The following is a 26,447-nucleotide window of genomic DNA, read 5'->3' as shown; positions in this document are numbered from 1 at the left end:
TCGTCGTCCTGATCGGCACAATCGGCGAAGAGGTTCGCAATATGCGGGTCGCTTGAAGCCGCGAGCAGGCGGGTGAGGTTGTCGTTCAGCGGGTCCTTGTTTTTCTCGAGCCATCCTTCGGTTGCATACTCGACCTCGGCAGCATAATGAGTGAGAATAAAACCTTGCCCCAACCGAGATGGCCGATACTTCTGTGACTTCTTATCCCACAGAGAGTTCAGCTTCTCGGTGAAGGTCTTATCGGTGGCCTTGGGCATGACACAGTCCTCGTCGAGACAGGAAAATATGCCGATGGGATTCGAAAGCTCGATCAGGTCGATAGTGGGCTGCAAGTCCTTGCCGAAGTCGATGAACTGCCATTCGATCTGTTCTCTTGCGTATTCCTCCTGCTCCAGAACGAACATATGGTGGTTGAAGAACTGCTGCAGCTTTTCGTTGGTGTAATTGATGCAGAGCTGCTCAAAGCTATTGTGCTCAAAGATCTCAAAGCCAGCAATATCCAACACGCCGATGAAGCGGGTGTCGTCGAGGCCCACACTCGCGCGGTCGAGCTGGCGGTTGATCCTGGTTACCAGGTCCCCAAAACCACGCTCGTAGATACCCTTCGCAAGAGCATCGATGCTGAAGCGGACTTGTTCTGGCGTTTGCACTTTCTCGACCCACTCTCTACCAGCCTTTACCTTGGGGTGCAGCAGGCCTCGCAGGAAAGGCTCCAGCGGGACACCAAGCAGCTTGCAAACGACGGCGGCAACCTCCTTGGCTTCCGGAGCAAGGCGGGCTTGATCTGCCGATCTGCTCTCCTTGACGACTGTTATGTTACCGAGGTGGAGCACCGCGGCAATGGTGCGTAGAATGGAGGCTTGTTCCTCGTCGGAGAAGCCCATCACCAAGAAGGCCTCCATGAGGGAGTCCCATTCTTCACGGTCGGACACACCAGCGATGCTCTCTTGCCCGTCGCGCGTGTAGACGAAGTCTTCGACGTCCATTCCGTTCAGGAGGAAGTCTTGCTTCAGCCTCTGGTCTGCGCCGCGGAGAAGCTGGTAGAAGACGTGATAGTTGCGCTCTTGGGCATTGACCCGAACCACCCGGGACTTCTCAAGCAGATACCAGTCAATGAAAGCGCCGGCAATCGACCCGTCGCGGTCGAACTGAATCCTAATGAACTTGCCGAATCTCGAGGAGTTGTTGTTTCGAACCGTCTGGGCGTTGCCGAACGCTTCGAGGATCGGGTTTGCCCGCAGAATCTGCGCGGACAGGTTGGAGTGCTGCTTGCCTCTGCCCTTCGTCGACGCCTGGGAATGTGCTACAGCAGCCAGGTACTGGATGACCTTCTTGGTGTTTTCGGTTTTTCCCGCGCCGGATTCACCGGTAACCAATATGCTCTGATTCTCGTTCTCATCAACTAGATTGCGGAACGCCTCGTCGGCCATGGCGAAGATGTGGGGCTTGTTGTCTTCCCGGCTTCGGCCCCTGTACATATTGACGTACTCGTTGGTGTATATTGGGAGAGGGGTGTACGGATTGACCGTCACCAAGAAAAGCCCGGAGTAAGTGTATATCAAATCTGACATGTATCGTGTATGCAGATTGTGGACAACTGAAGCCTCGTTTAAGTGTGTCAGCTCAGCCATGTCGTTCGCCTTGTCGAACTTGGCTGGGTTGACCTTGTCAACGTTCTCAGCGTCGACCTCGCGTTGCTATCCGCCGTGTCAGTGCAAGCCCCGGGCCAAGAACAACCTTGGTGCGCACTCACGCTCCCGTCATCACACTGGACCAGCAGCCTATTGCCTTCCTTCTCCTCAACCACCCACCCCTTGACAAACGCCGTCTGCGGGTCCTTCAGCCAGACATACTTTTTGCCTGAGAAGTCGTTCTCGCCCTCAATTCCTTTCACGACATCGGTGGGTTTCCGCATGTCTTCTGTCTTGAGGTACGACGGCGCGAATGTGCTCGAGCTCGGCATCCCGTCCCTCGACAGAGCCCGGACATGGCTTGTCCGGAGAGGAACCGGCGCTGCTAGAGTTGTTGCAGCGAAGCTGTGAGACTGTGTCCGGGCGTGGGCGGGCACTGGAGGCATCCCAGGGAGCAGGGATGGCGAAGATGGAGCTATAACGGATTTCGGCCTGCCGAGACCACTCGGACCGGTCGAGCTCGAGGTCGAGGCCGAGGCATTCCTCGCAAAGGGATTGTTGCGAACCGACATGGCGCGCTAATGCTAAGTAAAAAGCAGTGAAAGCAAGGGATTCATGGAATACCGCCGAGAAGGATGTTGCACTGCTGCTTCGGACGGGGCGCGCATGTAAACATTCAGGAAAGCAAGCCCCGCGATGGCGATTCCGATGACCTGGCAATGGAAGGTGGAACGTAGCGGTAGAGTCAGGGAAAAGCAAGGGGAAAAACCAAATGAAGATAATCTGGTTAATCAAGTCCGCAGTATCGTCCTTGCTTCACTCCGGCTGCTCTGTGGAAAGAGAGTTGCTGGATCAAGGAAGCTGAAGCCTCATGCCGCCCAATTGGGTCTTCGTTGCTGGGCACCAAATTCAAGCGGAGTAAACAAATGCGACCCACTTCGATTCTGATGTCACAGTCTACTAGTACCGAACAGACCTGTCACGTGCGCGAGCACTAGTAACAATGTAAGGTACCTTACATATCATGCGCTAATAAGTCTCGCACACACTATAGTATTTGTATTGTACTAACTTACTGAATTTCCGGAAGTGATCCATTACGAGGGCTGGCGACGCCTTCTCACAACCACGATCGTGCCTTCTCTGACCCGCCATTTTCGGATGAACAGCGCGAAAGTGCTCCGCCAGGTGACAAACACCAGATTCTATCCCACGACGATATTACTGACCGATAGGAACCCCAAAACGTCCCGAACGGCCTTTGGGAGGATAATATTTTGAGAGCGGCTGCTGCTTTCTTGGGCTGCTGGAATTGTCGCCGCGCACAATCACCGACTTCCCAGTGCCTGCTCTTTGTTATCGTCGCGTCGCGCGGGAAGAATTTCTACACTACTGGGCCTTGCCGCCCTGCGCGCAGAAGTGCAAGTTACTTCGACTCTTCGATCCACGGGTTAAGAGACCCTACGCGATCAGTTGATCATAGGTTGTCGACAATGTCACAATACCCGTATCCGTTCGGCTACAGCCAGTATTACGGTCAGCCCGTGGAGCAACCGTACGGCTACCAGAACTATCCGGGCTACGCTGCTCCAGCACCTAACGCATCCATCAATCCCGCAGCTGCTCAGATATATCGAGACTTTTCTCAGGCAGCTTACAATTCCAATGCGACGAACATCCCGGGGCTTGGGGTAGGAGGTTTGCCGGCGCCTGGTGGCACCCACCACAGCCTCACACCTGGTACTGCGCCGTGGGTCCAACCGCCTAACTTCACGGCGCCGGGATCTAGCGTTCCTTTACCGCAGACCTACGGGACTGGCTCTTTTGACCAGCAACGTTCCCAAGCCGGCCTCGCCACCAGCAGTTCGGGGGGTAATGGGAAGCCACCGAGCCAACCTGCTCCGGCACTGGCTCTGTCAACTGCCGATGCTGAGGTCGAGGAGGGCGAGCTGAGCGAGGGACAATTTGAAGATTTGTATGAGCCTAGGGAATCTGTCCCTGTTGAGCACAGAGAACGGGTTGCGAAGCTTCCACTGGTTACAGAGCCGAGTCAACCGATGAGCGCAGCTGATACGCCCGAGGGGAACTTCTATGCAACCGACGAAGATGACGGTGGGAAGGACTCCAAGGCTCAGGAGGGTATGCTTTTCATCCCGTTCCGATCTCGATCTCTGGGTCATTTGACATGCTAATTGTTACAGGTCGTGAGCAGTCTGCGTCTTATTCGCCGTTCCTCTCTCCGCGAGAGATCGAGAGCGAGATCCCAACACCGCCTCACGTGGCAGACAAGGAATCACATTCAAGCGTAACTAGGACGGAAGTGAAGGTTCCGGACCCAGGTGTCCCAGGTCTGCAACATGCGATACATCCGCCTACGAGCAATGGTCCCACTCAGTCGACCATGCCTACGTCTCGTGCTTCAAAAGACTCTTCAAGTTCCTTCAAATCGGTGCAGGAAGCCAAGAAGGAAGCGCAAAAAGCAATTCTACGTCTTTGGCCATTAGGCATCAAATATCAGAACTATATCGATGAGGGGTTCGACGAGAACTTGATCAAGGGACTTTTCCGCGATCTTCACCTCGACATGCCGAAGGACGTCGATGAGTCCAACCCTACACATCCGAAAGAGACAGAACCGCGCCAGGGTGGGAACCCCGCGTCAAGCAAACCAGACGGAGCCCCCGATATCCAACCGCTACAGTCAGCTCCTTCCCCGAAGGAGTCACACTCTTCCATGCCTAATCAGCCAGGAAAGGGCGAGGAGAGGAAGGACCGCATCGCACGGCTCCTTGCCGCAAAGGCTGCTAAGGCGCCAGCAGTGCCGAAGCTGCCAGCTCCCGCTGCGACCCCGACGACCAACCCGAAGGTGACGGAGGCCCAGTCGCAAGAGACTGCGCCAGCACCGTCAAATTTGCCGCCGAAGAGCAAGACTTGGGGCGAGAAAGAACGGTTGATTCAGCAGAAAATAGCAGCTTTGCAGAAGTCTCGAGAAGCGCAAGCCCAGAAATCCACAACCGACAAGGCTGACCAGGAAGCCATGCAAGTGGGCAAGAACGGGACCCCTGCGCCTCAAGCAACGACAACAGGAAGCCCCGCTTCTTTCTCTATTCCCACCGGTCCGAAAGCGGCAGGCGTTTCTGTAGTCGCTCCTAGCGTCCCAACCCAGAGCCAGGTGCAGCCCCCCAACGCTCAAACGAATCCTTCAGCCCAGCGAAAGCGCCCGGTGGCAGCGGATTTTGTCGAACATTCATCAATCCCGGCTTCGTTCAAGCGTCCTTTTGGCCAGGTTCGCCAGGAAACTTCTCTCATTATCGACGTCAGTGATCAATCCGACGATGAAGAAATGGACATGGACATGGACATGGGATCTCCAGTCGATGAGCCGCCAACTTCAACCCAATCTAGTGGGATTTTCGGCCAGCGTGGGCCGGCCATCCGTGACTTTCCACCCCTTACAGATACTTTCTCGCCACGTCAGTTTTCAAGCCCTGCGCCTTCTTTAACTCCGCCTGGTGGCCTGGTTGGACACAACAAAAAGCGAGAGACCGAACTGGATCTAAAGGAAAAGGCGATACAGGAGATGAGACGGAAGATCGCGCTTGCGGAGGCCAGGCGAAAAGCGAAGCAGTCTTCGGGTGGCTCAGTGACGCCAAAGCAGTGTGGGTCGGCGTCCGGGCCTAAGGATATTGAGACTGCTCGGCCATCGGAAGCCGGACGGACCGAGTCGCAGTGTAGCAATGATCATTTAGATGGGGCTTCTCCACAGCTCACGCCGGAGCCGTCATCAATCAGGCAGTCTAAGTCATCCGAGACGCCGCGCCTGGATCCATTGGAACGAGCAGAGCGACGCGGCCGGATCATGAGTCTCGAGATCCCGCGGATCGATTCCTCTCTCCAAGAGAAGTTGAACCGTCTACAGCAACTGGAAGCAGAGCAAGCACGACTGAAGGCCGAGATCGACAGAAGCTTTGAGGAAAAGCAGAAGTTGGCTGATGAGTTACAACAGCTTGACACCAGTCAAATGGAGAGTTCGCAGCCTAACGGGCTCGGTACAGAAGAGCTGGGTGCTCAACAACAAGCAAAGCCTTCTGTTCCTGAAACTGAGGGAGCTTCAGGCCACATCGAAACCGGGTCGTCCTCGCCGTCTCCCTCCGCATCTGATAGAAGTCAAGGAACCAGGGCCGGGTTGACGGATGGAGGCAGGTTATCTCACAAACTGCCGCAAGGAGAGCCCTCTTCGGCCACTGATATCAACGTGGAGGAGGTCACCACCGAGGCTGTCGGCGTGAGCGCTGACACGGGGCCCCAGGCTCCCGCCAATCGTGCCCCAGAACTCGGAACAGACACCGAGACCTCGTCAGCAAAGGCTGATACCTCTCCTCGTGGATGTTCTACGGAATGTTCGGTTCTATCGCCGGGATCAAGACAGCCGATTGGAAACAGTGTTACTGGTCTCGGCATGCCTGAACAAGTGGAGGTTACAGGACTGGACGAGACGACACCAATGGAACTAGATTCCAGATCGCCTAGCCCGGGGATAGCGGAAGCCCCTAGCATTGTCGATGCCGAGGATGTAACGAAGGGAGCCGATGCAAGTCAGCGCTCGGTTCCACTGCCAGACCAGATTTCGAGCGTTGGGCAGCCTCGCGAAGCGATGCAAGAAATTGAGACGGAGGTTGCAGGACAAGTAAACGTCGTTTCTTCTCGCGACCACGGCATCTTTGGCTGACAAAAGGACAGGCGCACGACCAGGTACCATCAAGCCCCAAGAGTACACTTACACCTTACGAGAGCCCGCTTCGCTATTTCCACGCCTACCGATTTCACCCAGAGTACCAGCGTGTAGTTGCCGGGGGCCTGAAATCTCTAACTTACACCAACAGAATTGACGCCGACAAAGAATTCTGTCCGTTCGAGCTGAATGGGGAACAGTGCCCCCCCAATTGCGAGTACCAGCACTTTGGATCCATCGGCGTTGCCGGTGAGTCTCCCAGGAATCTGGATGGGCGGCTAACATCAGACCTTCCACTTCCCCCTCCCTCGGCGCTGACTCCTGGGCCTTTGCCTTCCAGATGATGAAATCCTCCTGGAACTTGGTAATCCCGACGGCTACAGCGGCAACGAAAAGAGCCGTTTCATCCAGGGCATGCGGGAGCTTGTCCAGAAGTTCAAGGCGGGCAAGGTTAAGGACTTCGAAACAATAGCCCGCGAGATTCTTGAGGTCCGCTCTCAGCTGCTCGGGGACAAATCCAAGGTGCTCCGCTTGGAAGGAGTCACAATCTAGTTCGACCCCTACTACCGACCAGTACCCGAACTTGAAGTCAGCTTCACGTCGCTTTTCCTTACGTCGTGCTTGCCCGACAGTAGACCTAATCTCTTTCTTACGGCTTCCTGCGTTTCCCTCGTGCGATTTATGCATCTGCACTCTTCGCGTCGCCCCTACCATTCAGGTACATCCTGAATGTTTGCATTGGAGAGAACCCCACGGTGCCTGTGGGCCGATGGCTGCATGCATTGGGGGAAGAGAGGGGACGGGCCTCCGTGGGAGGCAGGTTGCGGTGCTGTAGGAACATGATACCCTAGCTTTACCGGAGTCTGTAAAAGTTGGTTAAGGTTCGAAATAATATGGAGCGAAGAAGAGGATACCGAAAGAGTTGGGAAATAAAGACCACCGGTTCCGCGAGGGTGAGCAAGGACCCAGCTGTAGAAGCAATTTGGGACAGGCATTCCCGGATCGGAAGCGTCCCTGGCCCAGCTCAAGGTTATCAGGTCGACTACGCATACTATCCAAATCATCTCCAGTCCTATCAACCCGTGGTGATATGAGTTTATTGTGTCTACGGTTATCCGAGTAATAACAGAGTACCGACCCCAAGATAATAACATAACACGGAGGGACATATCTTAGAAAAAGAAAAGAGACAAGAAAAGAACACAAGTCTACCACTCCATCGACAGTCTGTCGTGCAATCTGTTCCTTGCCTCTCTTCCAGCTGGAGGACTTCCAGAAATAAGGCAGATAAATGGTTCTCTTTTAACTAAAACCACATCGCTATGCACACATATTAGTAGTAGGTATCCATGCATCTCTATTATTTGGTGCTCGATATGAGATTCGCCGACAAGGACCGTTGGCGGCACTTGAGCACCCAGCCTCAGGCCATCTACCTTATACATACATGCCTCTCTATGCAAAACAGAAAACACGCATGGTCAAAAGAGTACAATAGGTAAGTTATCCACAGGAAGACACAATCGCCGATTGGAGGCCCTCTGTCGAGTTACAGCTTGGACTCCTTGCGCTCTTCGGGATTGGGCTGCTGGAGACGGACGAGACCCTGTGTAAGTCCAGTCGGTTAGTGAAAAGGCTTGCCGGAATACCATCGAGGGACCACAAGAACAGGGGCACCATACCTCCTGTACGCATGTCGCCAGCAGCGTGCCGTCCTTGCTGAATATCTTCTGGGTCACCACGCCCCTCCCGTCCCCGGCCCACGGACTCTCCATCTCATTCAACATCCACTCGTCCGCCCTCACCTTGCTTGGGTTATGGAAGTAGATGGTATGGTCCAAGCTCACCATCATTCCGATGACCGGCTGTCCCACCATCTCCCTGGGATCCTCGCCCATGCCCTCCCACTGATGCAGCGACTTCACCTTGCGCTGCAGGTCCTCGGGCAGGCTGTCGAACTCTTCGGCCCTGAACGGGAAGCGCCACAGTTTGTGGATGCGCGTGATGGTTCCGATGAAGTAGCTGTCCGACACGTAGGCCAGCGCCTCCAGGTGGGCCGGCATCCCGCCCGCAATCTTGCCCCTGGCCCGGATCCACTGCCGCGTCTTCTTCTCGCCCGGCTTGTCGCTCCCCGCGTTGACAATCTCGATCTTGGTGCCCTGAAAAGGGCCCGGGTTCGAAAGGTCGGGCTCATCGCTGTAATCGTCTGGCGGCGGCTGCAACGGCTTGCCGTCCGCGTCGCAGGGCATTTCGCTCGAGTGGCTCACCTGCTGCTGCTGCTGCTGCCGCTGCCTCCCACTACCTGACGCAGAAGAAGAAGAAGGAGAAGAAGAAGGTTCCGTCCGCACGGTGAAGGAGATGGTGGTAGTGAAGATGCAGCGCCCCCGCTGGCGCGCCTGGACGGTGCGCGTGGCGAAGGACCGGCCGTCGCGAACCTGCTCGACGTGGAACAGGATCGGCAGCTCGGACGAGCCGGCCAGCAGGAAGTAGCAGTGGCACGAGTGCACGACGAAGTCCGGCGACACCGTACGCTGCGCCGCGGCGAGGCACATGGCGATCACTGCGCCGCCGTAGATGCCCCGTGCACCAGGGGGGTGCCATGGTGGATGCGTGTTGGTGAAAATGTTCTGCGGGGGTGTCAGTGTTGTTTCAGGTTTCGAAGAGAGGGGGGCGCGGGGAGGGGGTTGGTGTTTGTATGTGTGTGTGTCTGGGAAAGCGTGTGTTATATGAACATGAACATGAACATGGGATAAATGAACGCCGCGGCCAACTTACGGGACCCAAGACGGCCAGCTCTGTCACGTCGAGGGCATTTTCGATAGGCGCCTTGTTAGGGTCGTTGGGGGGAGGGCGAAGCAGTGTTGTGCGGTCCGCCATTGCGATCTTGGATTCCTAATGGAATGTGACTGCGGCGTTCGGCACCTTTGCGGCAAAGGTCCAGTTGAAGACGGGAGGCGGTTCGTGTGGTTCAAGCCCGGCTGCCGGCGGCGTGTAAAACGGGCAAACGCGAGGACGGTTTGACGGCTGACTTCTGAATTGATTGTCTATCTTTCCACTGTAAGTTGGGAAAAAAAAGGATAGAGCGGCTAATTAGCACGACAACATCAGCTCCGGTAGATAATGCCCTGGCCAGATGTTGAGGCTCTTTCACGTGTAGTAGGGGACGACGATGTCTCATGAAACATGCACAAGCTCAGACAGCTACAGAGGAACCTTAAGTATAAGATCCCTTATAATTGGTCCGTCTGCCGAGGTCTGTCGGCAGCTATCGATCGGCGCCAAGTCTTGGGCCCGCGTCCCGAACTCCGTTCCCAGGGGGCTCTTCCATAGTGTATCCATTTCCATGGAAAACGGACTCAGGGCAATCGCATGCTCTTGCAAGACGAGTACGGAGACCTTCTAACCAGCAATGTCTGGCGCCTTCCAGTATTGATCTCGCCTACACACCCGACTGGCGTCGAAAAGCTGTCAACCGGGACGTAGGCGCGACTGCATCTGGACCCTCAAGCCTGAAGGCCGGGCCGTCCGGCACAATAAGGTAGAATCCGAGTTCTCAGGGTCTTCGTGACGGGACTGACGGCAAGGCGCCCGAAACTGACTCTGGCTTCTGGTTGAAGGAGGCCGGACCGCCCTTAGCTGATCATTGTTCTATTTATACTCGGATTATGGTATGTAAACGACCAGAGCGGCCTGGTATGGCGTTTCAGCGCCCAACGCTGAGCGCCTGACAACTTCGACCTACAATCACTGCAGTAACCCCCGTGCACGTGAAACGGGGGGCTGCCGTCAGGGTTAAGGTTGAGGGAGAGGGCTCGATGAGTCGATGCCAAGCGGACCTGGGATCGCCAAACTCCCAACGTCATCTCATCAGCCACCTTGCTGCATGCCATGTTGGTCTTAAGCTAACTGCCATCCCCACTACCCGGCCTAGTGTACCCCCCACCGAACCACCCAACTTCCCTGCCTCAGCTCTCTCTCTCTTTCGACCGTAGCCCGCACATATACTGTACATTCTTTAATGAATCGCCAAATTTCCCTTCCTTAGCTGTGCTCAAGTTTTGTGCTGCACGAATCTTGCGTTTCGCTCTGATACCTAGTAATTTGCTGGCCCACTCGACGGGAACTGATCCTGAGACAGTTGGGTGGTGGGCCATGTCTGAGGCGGGGGAGAGGTATGCGCGGCGAGAACCCTCAACCTATCACCCACTTCCCACAGTCGTCCGTGTTCTCGACGAATCCTGGGAGCGTCTTTGGAGTCACTGCTGACGAGTCGTCTATGCCAGCTCGCATCGGCGAACGAAATCCTCCGCGTTGTCACTGCTGAGGCGGAAAGGGGCCGAGGAGGAGATGTCTTCACCCGACGAAGCCGTCCCGAGCGGCTTGGGCAACTCGACTCTCGGGTCTGTCCCGGCGATTTCGACTTCCGAGGCATCCATCCCCGCCGCTCATCAACGTCACAGCTCGAAGCTTTCGGTTTCCGGAAGCCTCATAGGCAAGATACCTTCCAACACTCCATCGCTCGCCGGCGGGCGATCCCTTAACGCGACGGACAAAGGTACCTCTCTCGAATCGTCCGTTAGAAAGTTCCGCATCGTCGAAGCGCTCCGAAACGGCGATACCGCTTTCATATCCAGGGCCATCCGTGAGAGCTCTGAGAGTAGCCCGCGCGTGAGCACCTCCTCGTTCACAGGCCCGTCCGGCGCGCTCGAAGATACCACGATATTACACCTGGCAATTCAGTGCGCCGAGCAGCCCGTCGTTGAGTATGTCCTGTCCGACGGTGCCGGCTCGCTCGATATCAATGCACGAGACAAAGATGGCAATACACCTCTACACATAGCCGCGGCACAAGGCCGGACTCACGTCGTCCGTCTCCTGCTAGACAACAAGGATATCAACGACGCCATTGCCAACCATCAGGGGCGTCTCCCCATCGATCTCGCCAGGAATCCCGAGATATTCCAGCAACTGCAGCTCTCTAGATCCCTGTTCGCCGAGAACAAGGTCAGACAGGTACAGGATCTCATTCTCCACGGCGAGCTCAAAGTGTTGGAGCAGGTGCTGGAAGAGCCGAGGTTCAAGACCGTGTTGGACATCAACAGTCCCGAGTTTGCTTCAGAGCCCACCACAGTCCAGTCCGGCGGTACGCTCTTGCACGAGGCTGCCCGGCGCAAGAATAGCCGCCTGATTCAGGTCCTTCTGCTGCACGGAGCTGACCCCTTCCGTCGCGATCGCAAGGGCAAGCTTCCGCAAGACGTGACAAAGGACGAGATCACACGCGCAATGCTGAAGAAGTCGCCCGCTGCCGTGGCAGCCCAGAGGGGCATCCAGGAAAAGGCTGTGCTGGGCTCCACCACGCAGGGGGCGGCCTCGGCGACGCCTGGGGATCCGCTTGCCGGGCGGGAGGCGCGAGAAATGAAGGGCTACCTCAAGAAATGGACCAACTACAGGAAAGGGTATCAGCTGCGGTGGTTCGTGCTGGAAGACGGGGTGCTCAGCTACTACAAGCACCAGGATGATGCCGGATCCGCCTGCCGTGGCGCCATCAACATGCGAATCGCCAAGCTGCACATGAGTGCTGACGAGAAAACCAAGTTCGAGATCATCGGCAAGTCCTCGGTCAAGTACACGCTTAAGGCCAACCACGAGGTCGAAGCCAAGCGCTGGTTCTGGGCCCTCAACAACTCGATCCAATGGACCAAGGACCAGGCCAAGGAGGAGGAACGGCAGCGGGCCCGGAATGCAGAGCTGCTTAAGCAAGCCAAGGCTGAGCATTCCCACATCGCTTCAGATGCCGGGAGCGAGAACGCAAGTTTTGCTGAGCCATCGCGTAGCAGCATCCAGCTCACGCGGATGCACTCTTCAGCACGGGCGTCTAGCAAGGGTGAGAGATTGCCGGCGCTCGGAAGCAACGAAGAGGATGATTTCGTCGACGCAGCCACCGAGGCAGATAAGACCGACCGTAACGGCGGGACCGTTGCCGACGAAGCCGACGACGACGAAGAGTATGGTGAGGGGTCGAGTGGTCAGGACTCGCCGCCGGCGAACAAAGACGCCTTCAACATCACTGCGCAGTCTGCCAAGTTGCAACTCGACACCATCGCCAATGTCACGTCAGCCCTTCTCGTCGAGTCTACCAAGAATCCCACGCTCACGCTGTCCGACCCTAAGATATCGCAAGCACTAGGGACTTACGACGCCGCCGTCCGCTCGCTTACTGGTCTCATTGGCGACCTTCTCCGTATCTCGAAGGACCGTGATGCGTACTGGCAGTACCGCCTTGACCGGGAATCCGAGATGCGGCGCATGTGGGAGGACAGCATGGCTCAGGTTGCCAAGGAGCAGGAAGCCCTCGAAGCCCGCGTTGGTGAGGCCGAGGAGAAGCGGCGGATGACGAAGCGCATTCTAAAGGAGGTTGTGGAGAATGGTATTCTTGAAGGGAAGGGAAAGGAGGCCCTTCTGTCCCCGACGCCTGCAGCTGAACCTACACCGTTGGAAGGACCGACGGCTGAGGCTTCTGCCGAGGCTGCGGCCACCCTGTCACCAACTCTAAGCCTGGCGCGCCGGCAGACTGTGATGACTCAGATCGCCGACATCTCCGACTCCGAGTCCGACGAGGAGGAGTTCTTTGACGCCGTCGACGCCGGCCAGGTGGAAGTGTCAGAGTTGCCGCCGTCAGAGCTCACTGCGCCTCAAGAAGAGAAGCAGCTCGTCATCTCGGATTCCTGCGACATCAGTAGCTCGTTCAGGGGGTACGAGAACGGCATCCGTACGCGGTTGAAGTTGGATGCGGATAACCGGCCAAAGATCTCTCTCTGGGTAGGTTTCGCACTCGACATGTATGTGAGGTAGAATGCGTGCAGCTAACCCAAAGGCACAGGGCATTCTCAAGTCCATGGTTGGGAAGGACATGACAAAGATGACTTTGCCGGTATCCTTTAATGAACCCACTTCGCTGCTCTACCGCTGCGCCGAGGATATGGAGTATGCAGACCTCCTAGATCTTGCCGCGGACCGAACAGACTCGCTCGAGCGGTTGCTTTACGTAGCCGCGTTCGCTGCCAGCGAATACGCATCCACGATTGGGCGTGTCGCCAAGCCTTTCAACCCCCTGCTGGGAGAGACGTTCGAGTACGTCAGGCCGGACAAGAATTACCGCTTCTTCATCGAGCAGGTCAGTCACCACCCGCCAATCGGTGCGGCCTGGGCCGAGTCGCCCAAGTGGACCTACTACGGCGAGTCGCACGTCAAGTCCAAGTTCTACGGCCGGTCCTTCGATATCAACCCGCTCGGCACCTGGTTCCTCAAGCTCCGTCCCACCCACGGCGGCAAAGAGGACTTCTACACCTGGAAGAAGGTCACCTCTTCCGTCGTCGGCATTATCACGGGCAATCCCGTCGTCGACAACTACGGGCCCATGGAGATCAAGAACTGGACCACCGGCGAAGTCTGCCACATCGAGTTCAAGCCCCGCGGCTGGAAGGCCTCCAGCGCGTACCTCATCTCAGGCAAGGTCGTCGACAGCAACGGCCGCGTGCGTTTCAGCATCGGCGGGCGCTGGAACTCCAGACTCTACGCCCGTCTCACGCCGGGCTATGAGGCCACGGTGGAGGAGCCGCGTTCCGCCGAGGACGCCACTACCACAATCGACTCGCTTCCCGGCGGCAGCAACGTCGATCCAAACAAGGCCTTCCTCATCTGGCAGGCAAACCCGCGCCCGCAGGGCATCCCGTTCAACCTCACGCCTTTCGTCCTGACGTTCAACCACATCGACGACAACCTCCGCCCGTGGCTGGCGCCGACCGACTCACGCTTCAGGCCGGACCAGCGGGCCATGGAAGAGGGCGAGTATGATTTTGCCGCGACGGAGAAGAACCGGTTGGAGGAGGCGCAGCGCGAGAGGAGGAGGGAGCGGGAGGCCAAGGGAGAGGTGTTCAAGCCGGCATGGTTCACCAAGGCGCGGTGTGAGATCACCGGGGAGTGGTATTGGCAGTTCAATGGGGAGTATTGGAAGAGGAGGGAGAGGGCTGGGCCCCAAGGCGAAGAGGGCGTTTGGGCAGGGTTGGAGCCGATCTTTTGAATGGATGCGTGGAAGGGAAGACGGGGAAAATGATAAACGCGTGAATGACCTGGCTGGGCGGCTGGGAGTGCGGTGCGGTGGGCATTAGTGTTGGTGGTAGGGTTGTAAACATGTCGTTGTCGTTGTGGTGGTCCTAGAAACGTATATTTGAGTAATGATTCCAAGTTAATGTGCTCTAGAGGGGCAAAACCAGTTCAGCACGGTTTTGGCTCCTCATTTTGCTTCGTTGTGCAATCATGCCGTGTTGGTGAATTTGTCTTCTCTCTGGCTTCACCGAGGCCCTCCAGCTTACAGACCTCAGCCACCTAGCAAGCCGTTTGAAAGACAAGACCCCGAACTCAAAGGGGAGCTAACTACTAATAGAGGGAGCAGGATACAAAATATTGCAAGGCCTATACAGCTATCTCCGCAGGTCTGATGGCGGCTTCTGATGCTGCGTCGCGGGTTCATGAGTGAGCTGCTTCCGAAGAATAGGGACAGAGTTTGAGGGTTAGGGGGGATGATTTGCGGTGGTGGAGAAAGGAGGTGAGGGCCATGGTTGGTTGCTTCGACAACGAATGTAATCAAACCCCCCTGAATGAGAGGACAAAAAATCGGCTTGCTCAAAATGTCTACCCAGGCTCGGTTACCCTATTTTGGGCTTGATAATTCCGGCTTCAATGATTAGTTGGGGAAATGGTCTTGAGGTTACCACTCGCTTTTCGCGTGTCTGTGGACGCCGATAGATGGTAAGGTCTTGCCTGGGATCGGATGTAGGGAAAGGATGCTGTGGACTTGTAACACTTGACTAAGGTAAAGGGCGGGCTCGGCCTCTTTTGTGTAATGCTGTGTCATGTATAATCGTATGATTATTACTGTCCACTGTGTTGTGGTTGAACGACGGGGAATAAAGTCTTGGAAACCTTGTCGCCGCCGCCACCGTAACGCACACAGGGCCTATACGAGTCTTCTTGCAGCTGTTGTGTGCTTGAGCTGACGACTCATGTGAAACGGTGTACAATCCAATGGTTGAGTGCTAAGGATAGCTGAAATTTCCGAGACGAGAAAGACAAAGGGTGATGATAGGAGCACGAGAATCTGCCTCGGGGCTAGTGGCACTAGATGTAATACTACTTACTTGAAGCTAAAAGCTGAATGTTGTCACGCTCAACTCGAATCACTATATAGGTATGTTCTTTTAAGACTCGGGTAGGTGCACTATAAGCTGAGGTCATTAAATTCATTGCTCTTGTAGGTGACATAACGCAAGGATGGTGCAACTATCTCGAACCGCAGCAGGACACGCTTCCCTGTTTGGAAGGTCACAAGTTGCACGACACAGGCAGTGACACTATGTCTTTACCTTGAGCATTGCTTTCTTGGAATCGAGACGTTGCCGGCCCGTCACGAACTTGTTTTAGTTATCGTGTGCCCTAGAATCCTCACGAGTCCCAGATTGTCACCTTGTGTTACCTGCAGCTGTTGTGTAACCTTGGGTAACACACGGATCTGGGCGCTGGGTAATTTGGTGCTCATGTGCATGCGGTTGACGCATGTGCTGCCTTCGCACCGCCGCCTTCATGCAGCAAACGCCGATTTGGGAATGTGGGGATAGGGTAACGTTAGCACATGGTGTTGCCATTGACTCGGGGTCTGTAACGGTAGCACTTGGACCCTACACTAAGCCAGTTCCGAGGAAGATTCGGCAGCCGATGCGGACGAAGTCTATTTTCGTAGGGCAGACTCAGAGGCATCTGCGTAGTGCACCCGATCCATGGTCATCTTGGTGCATTAGCCGAGTCATGTACAGACATATCATAATGCAAGTGTGTGATTGACAGGTGAGTTTTGTGTGTGAGTGCTGCCGGAATCGGCGGGGGTCCTGAAGTAGTACTACTCTGTGCATTCACCGAACACCGAACCCAGATATGTATAAACAAAAAGATGGGATGATGTTGGAACACGAACCGCAGCTGGTTTGAACAAAACCTCCATTGACACTTCCTGGCAAAGGACTGTAATAGACAATTTTATGACAGCCTGTTCATTGATATGGATTCAGCGGTAATCAAACATCACTAGAGACAAGCTTCCCTGCGTTGACCGAGCACTCAACCTGGCCGTCATCACTTAGTTATACCTGGTAGTGAGAAGAGAAGGGTTGTATATCAGTCTTCCAAGCCAAGCAGCGAGCCGCCGATGTTGATATAGGCATTGCCTTGGCTACATATAGTTAAGGTAGGTTTCATTCCGTTCATTTCAACTCATAATATGAAATAGAGGTTTGCATGACTCTGGGAAGCTCGGGCCTCTAGGAAGCCTCTGGCCCTGTCCCAGCTTATCCAGCTCGCGGCTTCCTCATGAAGCAGTATCACAACGTCAGTTTCGGATGAGCCACTCATGCTCGTCGACGTCTTTTCTCGGCACCGCCTCGCCGACGACCGACTGCCCAAGTCGGCCCTTGTACATAGCAACTCCCATAAACCTATCACAGGGAGTGCAATTGCTCGAAGGATCTTGCACACAACGGCAACTCTAGCCGCCAGCCCTTACATTGGGCGGGATTGTGAATCAACAGGAAAGCAGGGGATGAAGTTCCGAGACTAACTGCCTTATGGGGAGGCGACCGAAATTCCAGGAACCGTGGAGGCAACGGCCCCACATCGTTAAGGTTCGGTGTGCGGGGCTCACCAGGCACTTCAGAGTTCAGACGGGAGCGGTCAGAGCTCCGGGCCGGGCAGGCCCTGGCACAGCGCCTATACATACTATATACCTGGTGCTTATCAGAATTGTAGATATGAGGGGATGTAACTGCTCAGTACATACGTAAGGCACCTGGTTGGGCGATCGGTGGTCCGCAACTGGAAGCCTCAAGCGCCTAGGCATGATGCAGCACTTAATCGATCCTGAGGTAAAGTGCACAAATGCAAGTGCCTGCCTGGTATCTACACTGTACACCATAGACTGTGTACCATGCCTCTCACTGAAATTTGGACTTGAGGTAGGTACCTACCTTACCTTATTAGGTATGTGAGGCATATTGCATAGAGGTACCCAAGGGAAGCAAGGACACCGGGCGGGAATTTGAAGGATGGCTGCAGGGCTGGTCGGATGGCTGCCGACCCGAATGAACTGGGATGACCGGTTTCAAGCCCGGAACCGAGTGGTTGTGCCTCCAGAATCTGTGACCCAATCTCAATCTTGTCTCAGTGCACCCTGCAAGGTGATACCTCTCATTTCCAAGCAATAGTACTCTGAGTTGGGACTCCGAGTTCAAGTCCTTGAGTCCTCCGAAAGCCGAGCATCCGTCACGAAAGCAAGGGGGCGGACTGTGTCGCCTTCAAAGCTGCCCGAAACTCGGGCGTCCAAACGTCCGGGCATCCGTCAGGCATCCAAATCTGCAGAAGACACAGCAAACAATGCTCTTGGAATTGCGTGGCTGAAAAACAAACATGAAGAAATATGGTCTATCACTTGGTTTGCATGTCGAAGAATGCGTCCCGACTGATGCAGTGTCACCGGGGCGAGACCTGTAAACACAGAGCTGGGTTAACAATGGAAATGAACGGGGCTGCACACTGCTTGTGTCGTCGAAACCCACGAATGCAAGCATTTGCACTAGACACGTCGACAGACTGCATAAGAAAGAACTAATAAGCGTCGGCACAAGGCAAGATAAAGACCAAGGGAGGACGAATCGTGGGTTGGGCGAGGTGACCTAGCCACATACGTGGTGCCCGGTTCAGCCATTCCATCCAATCCAGGGGGTCCAGACCAGAGTCACCAGCTCACCGTAGCTCTTACCATAGGTGTCAAGGCGACGGCCTCCCCTGCAGGTTTTGGTGCCCAAGAGGAAGCTTTGTTGCTGTGCGCACCTGAGGCTGTTGAGGTTTCTGTTATCCAGTCGCCAGCTGCACTTGGATTGGAGGTGAAATAGCACAGAAACGTAACTGCCTACATGGAAGACGTGAAAGAAGCACGATCAATTACTCCGCTATGCCTCCCGATTGGCCCCTTTCGGAGCGACCAACCTATGGGTTGCGAGCTCGACGTAACACTACCTTTGTAATGATTTCGGTGTATATAGGATGCTGCGAGAATAGCGCCTCACGGGCCGCATACCTAGCCACATGGCTAACATAGGTACTGGAGAAGGCAGACAGCCTCGTCACTGAAGATGGTCATCATCGGCCGGCCAAGGCAGCTGGAAAGAGTCATTCACTTCACAGCCTATTTCTTCCCTTGGCACTTCAGCCCTACAAAAGACTTGACAGCATCAGCGGCAAGATAACGGGATGCCTGTGCATCGGCAACTCGGCATCACACCACGGATTGCTATGCAGGGTGTCTTCGCCAGGCTGGTGAACAAGTACAGCGTGGCATGTGTTGCAGCCTCGCGGTACCCATAACACCAGAACAATGTTTGCCCCCGACTCCCGTGTCTTGTGTAGTGGAACCCAGAAGACGTCGTCTGCTTTGAGGAAGTTCAGATGCTGTGATCTCGCTGCCTCTAGTGGAAGAGGCCTTCTCGATTGCAGTCAAAGAGTCACCCTTCTGAGCACAAGTCACCGCACAACCTTAGTGATGTGATTGGGGAGTTGTCGAGTCATGCCGTTCTGTTCGTGTCAAGTGAAGTCCATTGGCTGGAACAATTTTCACCGGATGCTGATAGTTGAGAGACCGCGCCAATACAAGGCGGGAAGGATACCGTTCAAGCTCACCGGTTGTCGATCACCTCTCACTGTCCAACGTGTGCCTTCGCTTCAACGTCTCGAATCTCGACTCTAGGTTAACCCAGCCAAGCCTTACCCCTCTCTCACAACTCCAAGGACGGTGCCCCAAGGCGATGGCGGCGAAGATCGCGGTACTGCCCGCTTTGCCTGGGCTGATAACTCGTGAAACCAAGGGTAAAGGAGACGAGACGCGTCGTGTACTCGACCCGTCTTCATCGATCAGTGTCTGATCAGCAGGCCCGGATGCCGTCTCAGCAGGCCACCGGGGCGCCGCGGGCACAGCTGAGCTGACCACTTCCAGAGACTCCGAGCAATGAAGTGTTAATTTGTCATGTCCAATGGAACCTCGACAGCGGTTGATGTTGCCACTTTGCTGTGCCACCGGACGCTTATATGGAAAGCTGAAGGAAAGGGGGCCTAACTAGAAGGCGGGTGCCTAAATTCCAATGAAAGGCGTGGGAAAAGTAGATTGGTCACCGGGAAGTATCATCTAGAGACAAAGTGTCTTCTCCGTCAACCAGGAATCAGGGGTGAGACCGTGAGATGGGGGAAGTACAGATTTGATATCCTACCAACAACCAGTGACGGGAACCTTCGCTGCCGAAAACACTTATGGATCAGATCCTAGAACTGGACCCGAAAGAGTTGCTCCGTGTCTCGCATCGGTCGACTTGATCACACAAATAATTCCCTTCTGATCGGCGATGACCGCAGAAGGTTGTAAGAGGTCTTTTCGTCAGTTTGTTCCGGAAGGAAATTCACATGTCGGGCAGGGTGAGGCTCCTCTTCAGTTCCTTTGGCCCTCCCACGATGAAGGCCGCATGTTTCCGGCCAGCTGACCAGCAGGGCCGCAACAGTAGACGGCACAAAGGATGACAACAGGCAAGCTGCAGCTGTTAGGACGACAGCATGATCGTAGCTTCATGAGGGCGTCAAAGGATTGATCTGTCACGTTGTACGCGGGTTCGGTCAACGCGCTCTCCAATCTATAGGTCTGCTTGTTTTGTTTGTGGGGATGAGATGTACCTATGCACTGGGCATGCCGGTAAGTCATGGAGGGCGGTTAGAGTGTGGGTGTGCTAGACCCACATGAGGCTCTTGCTCACGGTCCGCGGCCCACTGTTGGAGATAAGAAGGCAACCAAAGTGTCAGCTAGCTAGCCGCTTCAGGGTCACCCTAGCCAAGTACAAGCATGCCATCCCCCTTGCTCCGCGCACCATCGATAACGAGGCTCCGGTAACCATCAACATAACTTGAAGGCTCTCATAAAGTCTGGAAAGGTGTCAAGCAGACTGCTCACTTCAATGCTGTGATGAAGAGCGTCATTGTCTCTTTTCTAGCTTTTGAAGACGGTTGCGCATGAGCCGCACTCTCGACCCCGCTTTACGCACGGACACTGCATCGGCACCGGCAGGTGCGGATACTTGAACAGGCACCAATCGATTCTCAGGTACTAAGTTTGTCCCCCATCACAGCATTGGCACTCAGAGACTCATCGCCGTCGTCTGCACTGTGTTGAACTTCAGCAAATGGATCTTCCCAAAAAATGGAACGAGCATCTCCGACGGGCATCGCAGAAACCAAAGCTCAAGATTGAATGTCCTCTGTGCGGGCGTGGGATTCAAAACACTCAGAATACTCAGAATTCTCAAGAGACTCATGCAGCTGCCCGTGTTGATTTTGAGCAACATCTCACGGATGCTCACTCCCGGCTCCTTGAGGAGAAGACAACAGATTCGGAAAGGATTACTTGGATTGAATCTCAGTGGCTGGCTGCTCAGAGGTGTGTTGCGACTCGTTGTTTTCGTTGCCGTCCTTTGCCACCTTTCCACTCACATTTCTGCTTCGCCTGGGCGACTAACAATATATCAGAGAGGGGAACCCTGGCGCTGAACCATCCAACCAGAAGAAGGCGGTTGACCCAGACACTCCGACAGCAACCCCGGAAGGCCACAGGAGCACAAGCCCCGTGTCCAGCCTCAAAAGGGAGGGATCCGTATCTAGGGTCACTTCACCACCAAAGCCTGCGTTGGATGACAGTCGAGGCGAGTTTGACCGGGGGACGTCCCAGAAGGGCAGACTATGGAGTCCCGACGACGGCAGCACTGCCGCTCCCCGCTTGCGACCATACGACAAATCCAATGTAGCAACGCGCCAACGTCCTCCTTCAGGCTCGCTCCTCAAGCCGCCACGCCAGTCCCACCAGCCTCCGGCACGGGTTCCGGCACCTCCACCCGTGGAGGAGGACCCAGAGCTTATCAAGCAGCCCGAAACCCGGCCTATCTCCCAAGAGCAACTGGTTGCCGAGGTCAAGGGAATCTACGCGGGGCTTGTAATGGTCGAGAACAAGTGCATCGAAGTGGACAATGACCGCAGTTCGCAAAACGACGCCAGCAACAAACTCAACAACGATCAATGGCAGGCTTTGATTGCTCTCCATCGTACTCTGCTCCACGAACATCATGACTTCTTTCTTGCTTCCCAGCACCCCTCGGCAAGTCCGGCACTAAGGAGATTGGCTGCTAAATACGCTATGCCTGCCCGGATGTGGCGGCACGGCATCCACAGCTTCCTTGAGCTCCTACGGCACCGCCTCCCAGCCAGCTTGGAGCACATGCTTACGTTTATCTACATGGCCTACTCGATGATGGCCCTGCTCTACGAGACGGTGCCTGCGTTCGAAGACACGTGGATCGAGTGCCTCGGTGACCTTGGCCGTTACCGCATGGCTATCGAGGACGATGACATTCGGGATCGAGAAGTGTGGACCTCCGTGAGCCGTCATTGGTATTCACGGGCCTCGGACAAGGCTCCCACAACAGGCAGACTCTACCATCATCTCGCAATCCTCGCTCGTCCTTCCGCACTCCAGCAGCTTTACTACTATGCGAAGTCACTTTGCGTTGAGATGCCTTTCCCGTCTGCGCGAGAAAGTATCATGACCTTGTTTGACCCTATTATGTCGCGGGCTCCGAATCCGCAACAGGCTAGACTCCCGCCCACCGAACTGCATTTCGTAAAGGCACATGGGATCTTGTTCAGTAGCAAGCAGCAAGAAGAGCTGGAGCCTACAATCGACGAATTCCTCAAGCTACTGGATAACCACATTAATCGCTCAACGCGCCGGTGGCGCGAGTCAGGGTATGTGTTCGTTATCTCTCCCATCGACTCCTTGATTAACCATCCAAACCAGCTATCACATGGCCATATCCAACATTTGTGCGATTTTAGGGTACGGCGATGAGAACAGCCCTATTGCCCGTGCCCTCAAGATCACTCGCTCAAGCGGCACCGAATCTCAGGACCAGCCCATGCAAGAAACCAGCTCCGAGATCACCTCTAGCATCAACACTATTGCAGACGACGGGTACTTCTACAACGCCCGCAAACTTTTCACCGGCACCTATAATATCGTTTGTCGCCGCTTCGGTGACCCCAACATCTTGCCTTTTCTGCACGTCACTCTCGTCTTCGTTCACCATCTTACGTTCTACCCGGAGGCTATAGACCACCTGGCCCCACATTTCTCCTGGAAGCTAACGGCATATATGCTCAACACGCTGATTGGATCGTCTTCGTCCCCATCTGCAGACGAATCACAGGCTTTGGCTGGCCTCTTGGGCGGTGGCGAACAGTTTCCAGGCTGGAAGGAGGATAAAGACGAGGAGAATAAGGTCAAGAGGGATGAAAAGGAAGGGGGCCCTCCGGCAAGGGGCCCGAGGCGGCGGCCGCTGCCTGACGACTTCGCGCTGCGAGGGTTCTCTTGGGTCGAGCACTATTTCCCGGACGGTTGGTTCGTCACGGACGAGAGAATCGACGATGACGACAAGTATTTCGAAGTACCGAGTATGATGGAGGAGAGGAGAGAGAGGGTGGTTTGGCTGGGCTGTCGCATTGCGGAGAGAGAGGACGGAAAATGGTTGCGGTTTGATAAGGAAACCCGGCGTTTCATGGTTAACGCGGCATTTGACGTGGAGCTGGACTTGGAGATGCCATTGCCATCTACGCCAGGGCAGAGTGTCGACTATGGAGAGCTACCTGACGCAGGAACTGTTGCTTGAGATAGGAGAGTTTGGCGTTGGGCGCACAAAGCAAGTGTTTCTCGAGTAATGGTAACCTGTTCCGCTCCGGACCACGTCGACAACTCGTCCGCGTCCGCTGAAGTGTTCCTCTCCCCCTTGACTCGACGATGGGGTATGATACGGACGTCAAGGATAATGAGGACTACGATGCACGCTCTCCTCCATACTCTTACGCCATGGTACTGGAAGTACCGGTACAGCAGGAACAGGGGCAGAAGACTGGGAAACAGGCTCTCCGTATACATAAGGAACTAAGGTCCCCCAGAAACTCAGACTCCTCAAGCAAGCAATACAACCTGTGTGACCCCCTAAGTTCAACGCGAGCTTAGCTTGGGATTTGTCAATACAAGATTCACATCCAGTTCTGTGCTTGATTTAAGTTAGTGAAACTGTGGGCCCCTAGCATCCTGGTAAAGCATTGAACGTCGTTTCATGGCTTGAACAACTTGAAAAGTCGTTGAACGCCCGATATGATTTCCAAAGCATACCTCTACCTACCTTGGGTAGATCTCTGCCGCTTATACATGCGGTACTACTAAACCTGCCTTTCATGGCCTCCTCGACCCTTGCTGATGCTATAAAATCTCAGGGAACGAATTCATTGAATTTAGGTACTACTCAACGACACCGTATATATCATAATTGCCCGAGAAGTCGAACACTGCATACATTTCCCATCCCCTAAGCTTCAGCTTTCCACCATTATCAGGCATCATGCCAATGGTGGCATGATTCCAACTTTTCTTTTTTCAAACTCTCTCCTTAATTCACTTGAGAATCGCCCAGAGCTCGCGAGCAAGCTGAGCGGTCTAACGGTTGCCGACCAGGCCTCACAAACGATGCGCCAAATCGTCGGGATTGCTGGCTTGAATGCCATAGTCATTACAACAGACGCCACAAGAAGCCCGGAGCTGGCGAGGAATCAGTTGCCTCTCTTCTCCCATACCCCCACGCTGTGATCATCATCCCACTTGAGTCACCGACAACCCCATCTTCAAGGGAAAACGTGCCCTCGGTAATCACAGCAATTGGCGCAGGTTGCGTTGTTCAGCTGGTGAGGCTTTTGCCAGTTCTCGCGTGTGCGAAATTTCATTCAGGGAGCTACTAGCAACCTGTGTTGTACTCTGTGCCGCGAGTGGCCATGGTGTATCATAACTCCCCCAATCGGACGGAGAATAAGAAAGAAAAACCCGCCCCCACAGGCAGACCGCAGCCTTGCTTTCCTGCATTTTAATCGAAGCAAGCCGGTTGCCTGCGAGGGGAGTCCTTGGCCGTTGGTCAATGGGTAAAGAATGCGTTTATCAGTTGCTATCTAATCCCGAGGAGAAAGACGCGTGGTGGTCAATACTCCTCCCTCTGATGATTGAATCGGATTTGGATATCGTCCCGTGATTTCATATGCGAAAAATTCAAGTTCCAAGAGCAGCGTTCCAAGAGCAGCGTTCCCGTGCGGAACTTGACAGCAAGCAAGGTTCAACAAGGCAGTCACAAGCACACCAGAACACTGACTGGCGACGGTTCGGAGAGTATTCGCCTAGGGGTGATCACGTGAGGGTCGTGCTGTTCATGTTGAGATTGTGGCGGTTCAAATGCCAAGGTTACCGGGCGTGGGACCTTCCCTATCATTACTGGTTACCTAGTATTAGTAGGAGTATTAGTAGGTGAGTCGTAGGTAGACAGGTACCTACCTAGGTTACGAGTAATCACGCCATCGCGGTGGCATCACCTAGTCCGACTTCGCACCGCCCCCAATGCCTCATCGTGTGGGTTGCGCACCTGTACCTCGCTATCTTTCTGCTTACGGCTCTTTCGGACCCTCACCGAAGACTAGTACAGCGTAGCAGGTCGGGAACACTAACTCGGTGGGCGTGTGGCGTCTCACCCCATTTTATGTCCAGTTTCTGACTGAGCTTGTGCAAAGCCATCAAAGTACTAATGCCTATAGCTGCCGAAAATAGGATTCCGAGTGGGTGATTGTCTTGCTGCGCCGCTTTGGTTTTGACCCGGGCGGATGGGAGGCGGTTGCCTTGCCAAGAGAAAGGGGGAAGTCTCATGTTAGGAAAGTAGGACTCTCCTGTCCGTAACATACTACCTTAGTAATTCTCATACATCGCACCAGGCAACCATACACTATTACTAGTAAGTCACGGCACTACCTCGGTATCGGATGTTACACCGCAGCCGCGCAGCGTGTGAGACTGCAGTGGTCTTCAGACTGCTGACCTTACGTCATTCAAACCGCAAGAGCGCAACAGCACCTAACGCTCAGGGTGCCTCAGGCTGCTTCAAGTGAACGGCTGACGGTTGCCTCCAGGGCAGCCAGTTTCTGACCACTAAGAAATCGATCGCTGCCTGCCCATGCGACACGTTATTACCCGGACCACGTCAAGTTCAAGGTCTTCATGCTCATCGCGCGCCAGTTCTGTGGTTGGCTGGGAACGATATGCACCGCCCATCGAGTCTTTGGAATCGTGCCGAACTGCCCGGGCTTGTTATACAAGCTCTCATCCTTCAATACATACATGGCGGCGCTGTCGAGGTTTCTTGAGATTTGCACCTCACGAGATGATGCCTTTTCGGTACCACCTCCCTACCAAGAGCTCAAAAGACTGCCGCACTACGGGAAGGCGACTACAGGCTGATTCCGTGGCGCGGAAAATGTCGCAGTTGCCTTTCCCCCGGCTTGCGTCGGACTTTAAGTTCCAGGTCTTGAAAGATGATGGGCCGCACCAACGGACCTTGACCGAGAGAGATTGCTCTGCGACACCTTCCACATTCGACCACACCTTGCCCGGTCGAAGGGTTCCATACCTGGGAATGGCCCTACGTTCAACGAATCACCGATTGCGGCAACAGGATGTTGTTTGCCCCGTCATTGAGGGCCGCTGCAGCATCAACGTGCCGTGACCGAAATGTAATGTCACCGTCACGGTCCCCGAAATCATCCGAGGCATCCATGGGCGGAAAGACGGGAAGATGGCACCTTCGGCACTCGATCTCGACAAGGCGTCCATGACCCCAGCGCAGTTCGATAGTTTGATCCAGTATCTACAGTATGTGACTCTGAGCAACATGGGGCTTCATTATGCCACCCGGGGTTTACCACATCGGGCCAGGGGAAAGCATGAAATCAAAGCGCAGGAGCTCTCAGCAGGGTAAAGGGCTTCCTTAGTCTACTTACGGAACTATTGGCAGGGTGCGATGTCTTCA

The 26,447-nt window shown here is 54.9% G+C and overlaps 4 protein-coding genes across 4 annotated transcripts; 3 read left to right on the top strand and 1 right to left on the bottom strand.

Moving 5' to 3' along the window:
- The first annotated feature begins 2,955 nt into the window (after positions 1-2,955).
- On the top strand, positions 2,956-6,993 carry B0T15DRAFT_57425 (uncharacterized protein). Its single transcript, XM_062870949.1, has 4 exons — positions 2,956-3,770; positions 3,833-6,318; positions 6,372-6,612; positions 6,704-6,993. Exons 1-4 carry the CDS (start codon positions 3,125-3,127, stop codon positions 6,913-6,915), a joined length of 3,585 nt encoding a protein of 1,194 aa, XP_062726745.1. The 5' UTR covers positions 2,956-3,124; the 3' UTR covers positions 6,916-6,993.
- A 535-nt stretch (positions 6,994-7,528) lies between these two features.
- B0T15DRAFT_519992 (thioesterase-like superfamily-domain-containing protein) lies at positions 7,529-9,595 on the bottom strand. The gene is made up of 3 exons (XM_062868467.1): positions 9,139-9,595; positions 8,046-8,990; positions 7,529-7,969 (listed from the first exon to the last, which is right to left on the bottom strand). Exons 1-3 carry the CDS (start codon positions 9,238-9,240, stop codon positions 7,913-7,915), a joined length of 1,104 nt encoding a protein of 367 aa, XP_062726744.1. The 5' UTR covers positions 9,241-9,595; the 3' UTR covers positions 7,529-7,912.
- Positions 9,596-10,710: 1,115 nt separating this feature from the next.
- On the top strand, positions 10,711-14,443 carry B0T15DRAFT_482121 (Oxysterol-binding protein-domain-containing protein; the record flags this gene model as incomplete). The annotated part of the gene is made up of 2 exons (XM_062866079.1): positions 10,711-13,182; positions 13,244-14,443. The coding sequence occupies 2 exons, from the start codon at positions 10,711-10,713 to the stop codon at positions 14,441-14,443; spliced, it is 3,672 nt and encodes a 1,223-aa protein (XP_062726743.1).
- A 5,754-nt stretch (positions 14,444-20,197) lies between these two features.
- On the top strand, positions 20,198-23,550 carry B0T15DRAFT_426734 (uncharacterized protein). Its single transcript, XM_062865657.1, has 3 exons — positions 20,198-20,938; positions 21,028-22,296; positions 22,349-23,550. The coding sequence occupies exons 1-3, from the start codon at positions 20,685-20,687 to the stop codon at positions 23,214-23,216; spliced, it is 2,391 nt and encodes a 796-aa protein (XP_062726742.1). The 5' UTR covers positions 20,198-20,684; the 3' UTR covers positions 23,217-23,550.
- Positions 23,551-26,447: the final 2,897 nt, after the last annotated feature.

The sequence above is a fragment of the Chaetomium strumarium genome, assembly GCF_033439665.1.
Source record: "Chaetomium strumarium strain CBS 333.67 chromosome Unknown B0T15scaffold_1, whole genome shotgun sequence".
NCBI classification, from domain to species: Eukaryota; Fungi; Ascomycota; class Sordariomycetes; order Sordariales; family Chaetomiaceae; genus Chaetomium; species Chaetomium strumarium.
This window is presented reverse-complemented; position numbering and strand designations above follow the sequence as displayed.

What these genes read in the sequence shown, in the direction of transcription:
- B0T15DRAFT_57425 (XM_062870949.1), top strand. Translation starts at nt 3,125, where the DNA reads ATGTCACAATACCCGTATCCGTTCGGCTACAGCCAGTATTACGGTCAG. An exon ending in AGACGGAGGTTGCAGGACAA is followed by an intron (nt 6,319 to 6,371) that starts GTAAACGTCGTT and finishes ACAAAAGGACAG; the next exon opens with GCGCACGACCAGGTACCATC. An exon ending in TGGATCCATCGGCGTTGCCG is followed by an intron (nt 6,613 to 6,703) that starts GTGAGTCTCCCA and finishes TTTGCCTTCCAG; the next exon opens with ATGATGAAATCCTCCTGGAA.
- B0T15DRAFT_519992 (XM_062868467.1), bottom strand. Translation starts at nt 9,240, where the DNA reads ATGGCGGACCGCACAACACTGCTTCGCCCTCCCCCCAACGACCCTAAC. An exon ending in AGCTGGCCGTCTTGGGTCCC is followed by an intron (nt 8,991 to 9,138) that starts GTAAGTTGGCCG and finishes ACACCCCCGCAG; the next exon opens with AACATTTTCACCAACACGCA. An exon ending in TGGCGACATGCGTACAGGAG is followed by an intron (nt 7,970 to 8,045) that starts GTATGGTGCCCC and finishes GGACTTACACAG; the next exon opens with GGTCTCGTCCGTCTCCAGCA.
- B0T15DRAFT_426734 (XM_062865657.1), top strand. Translation starts at nt 20,685, where the DNA reads ATGGATCTTCCCAAAAAATGGAACGAGCATCTCCGACGGGCATCGCAG. An exon ending in CAGTGGCTGGCTGCTCAGAG is followed by an intron (nt 20,939 to 21,027) that starts GTGTGTTGCGAC and finishes ACAATATATCAG; the next exon opens with AGAGGGGAACCCTGGCGCTG. An exon ending in CGCCGGTGGCGCGAGTCAGG is followed by an intron (nt 22,297 to 22,348) that starts GTATGTGTTCGT and finishes CATCCAAACCAG; the next exon opens with CTATCACATGGCCATATCCA.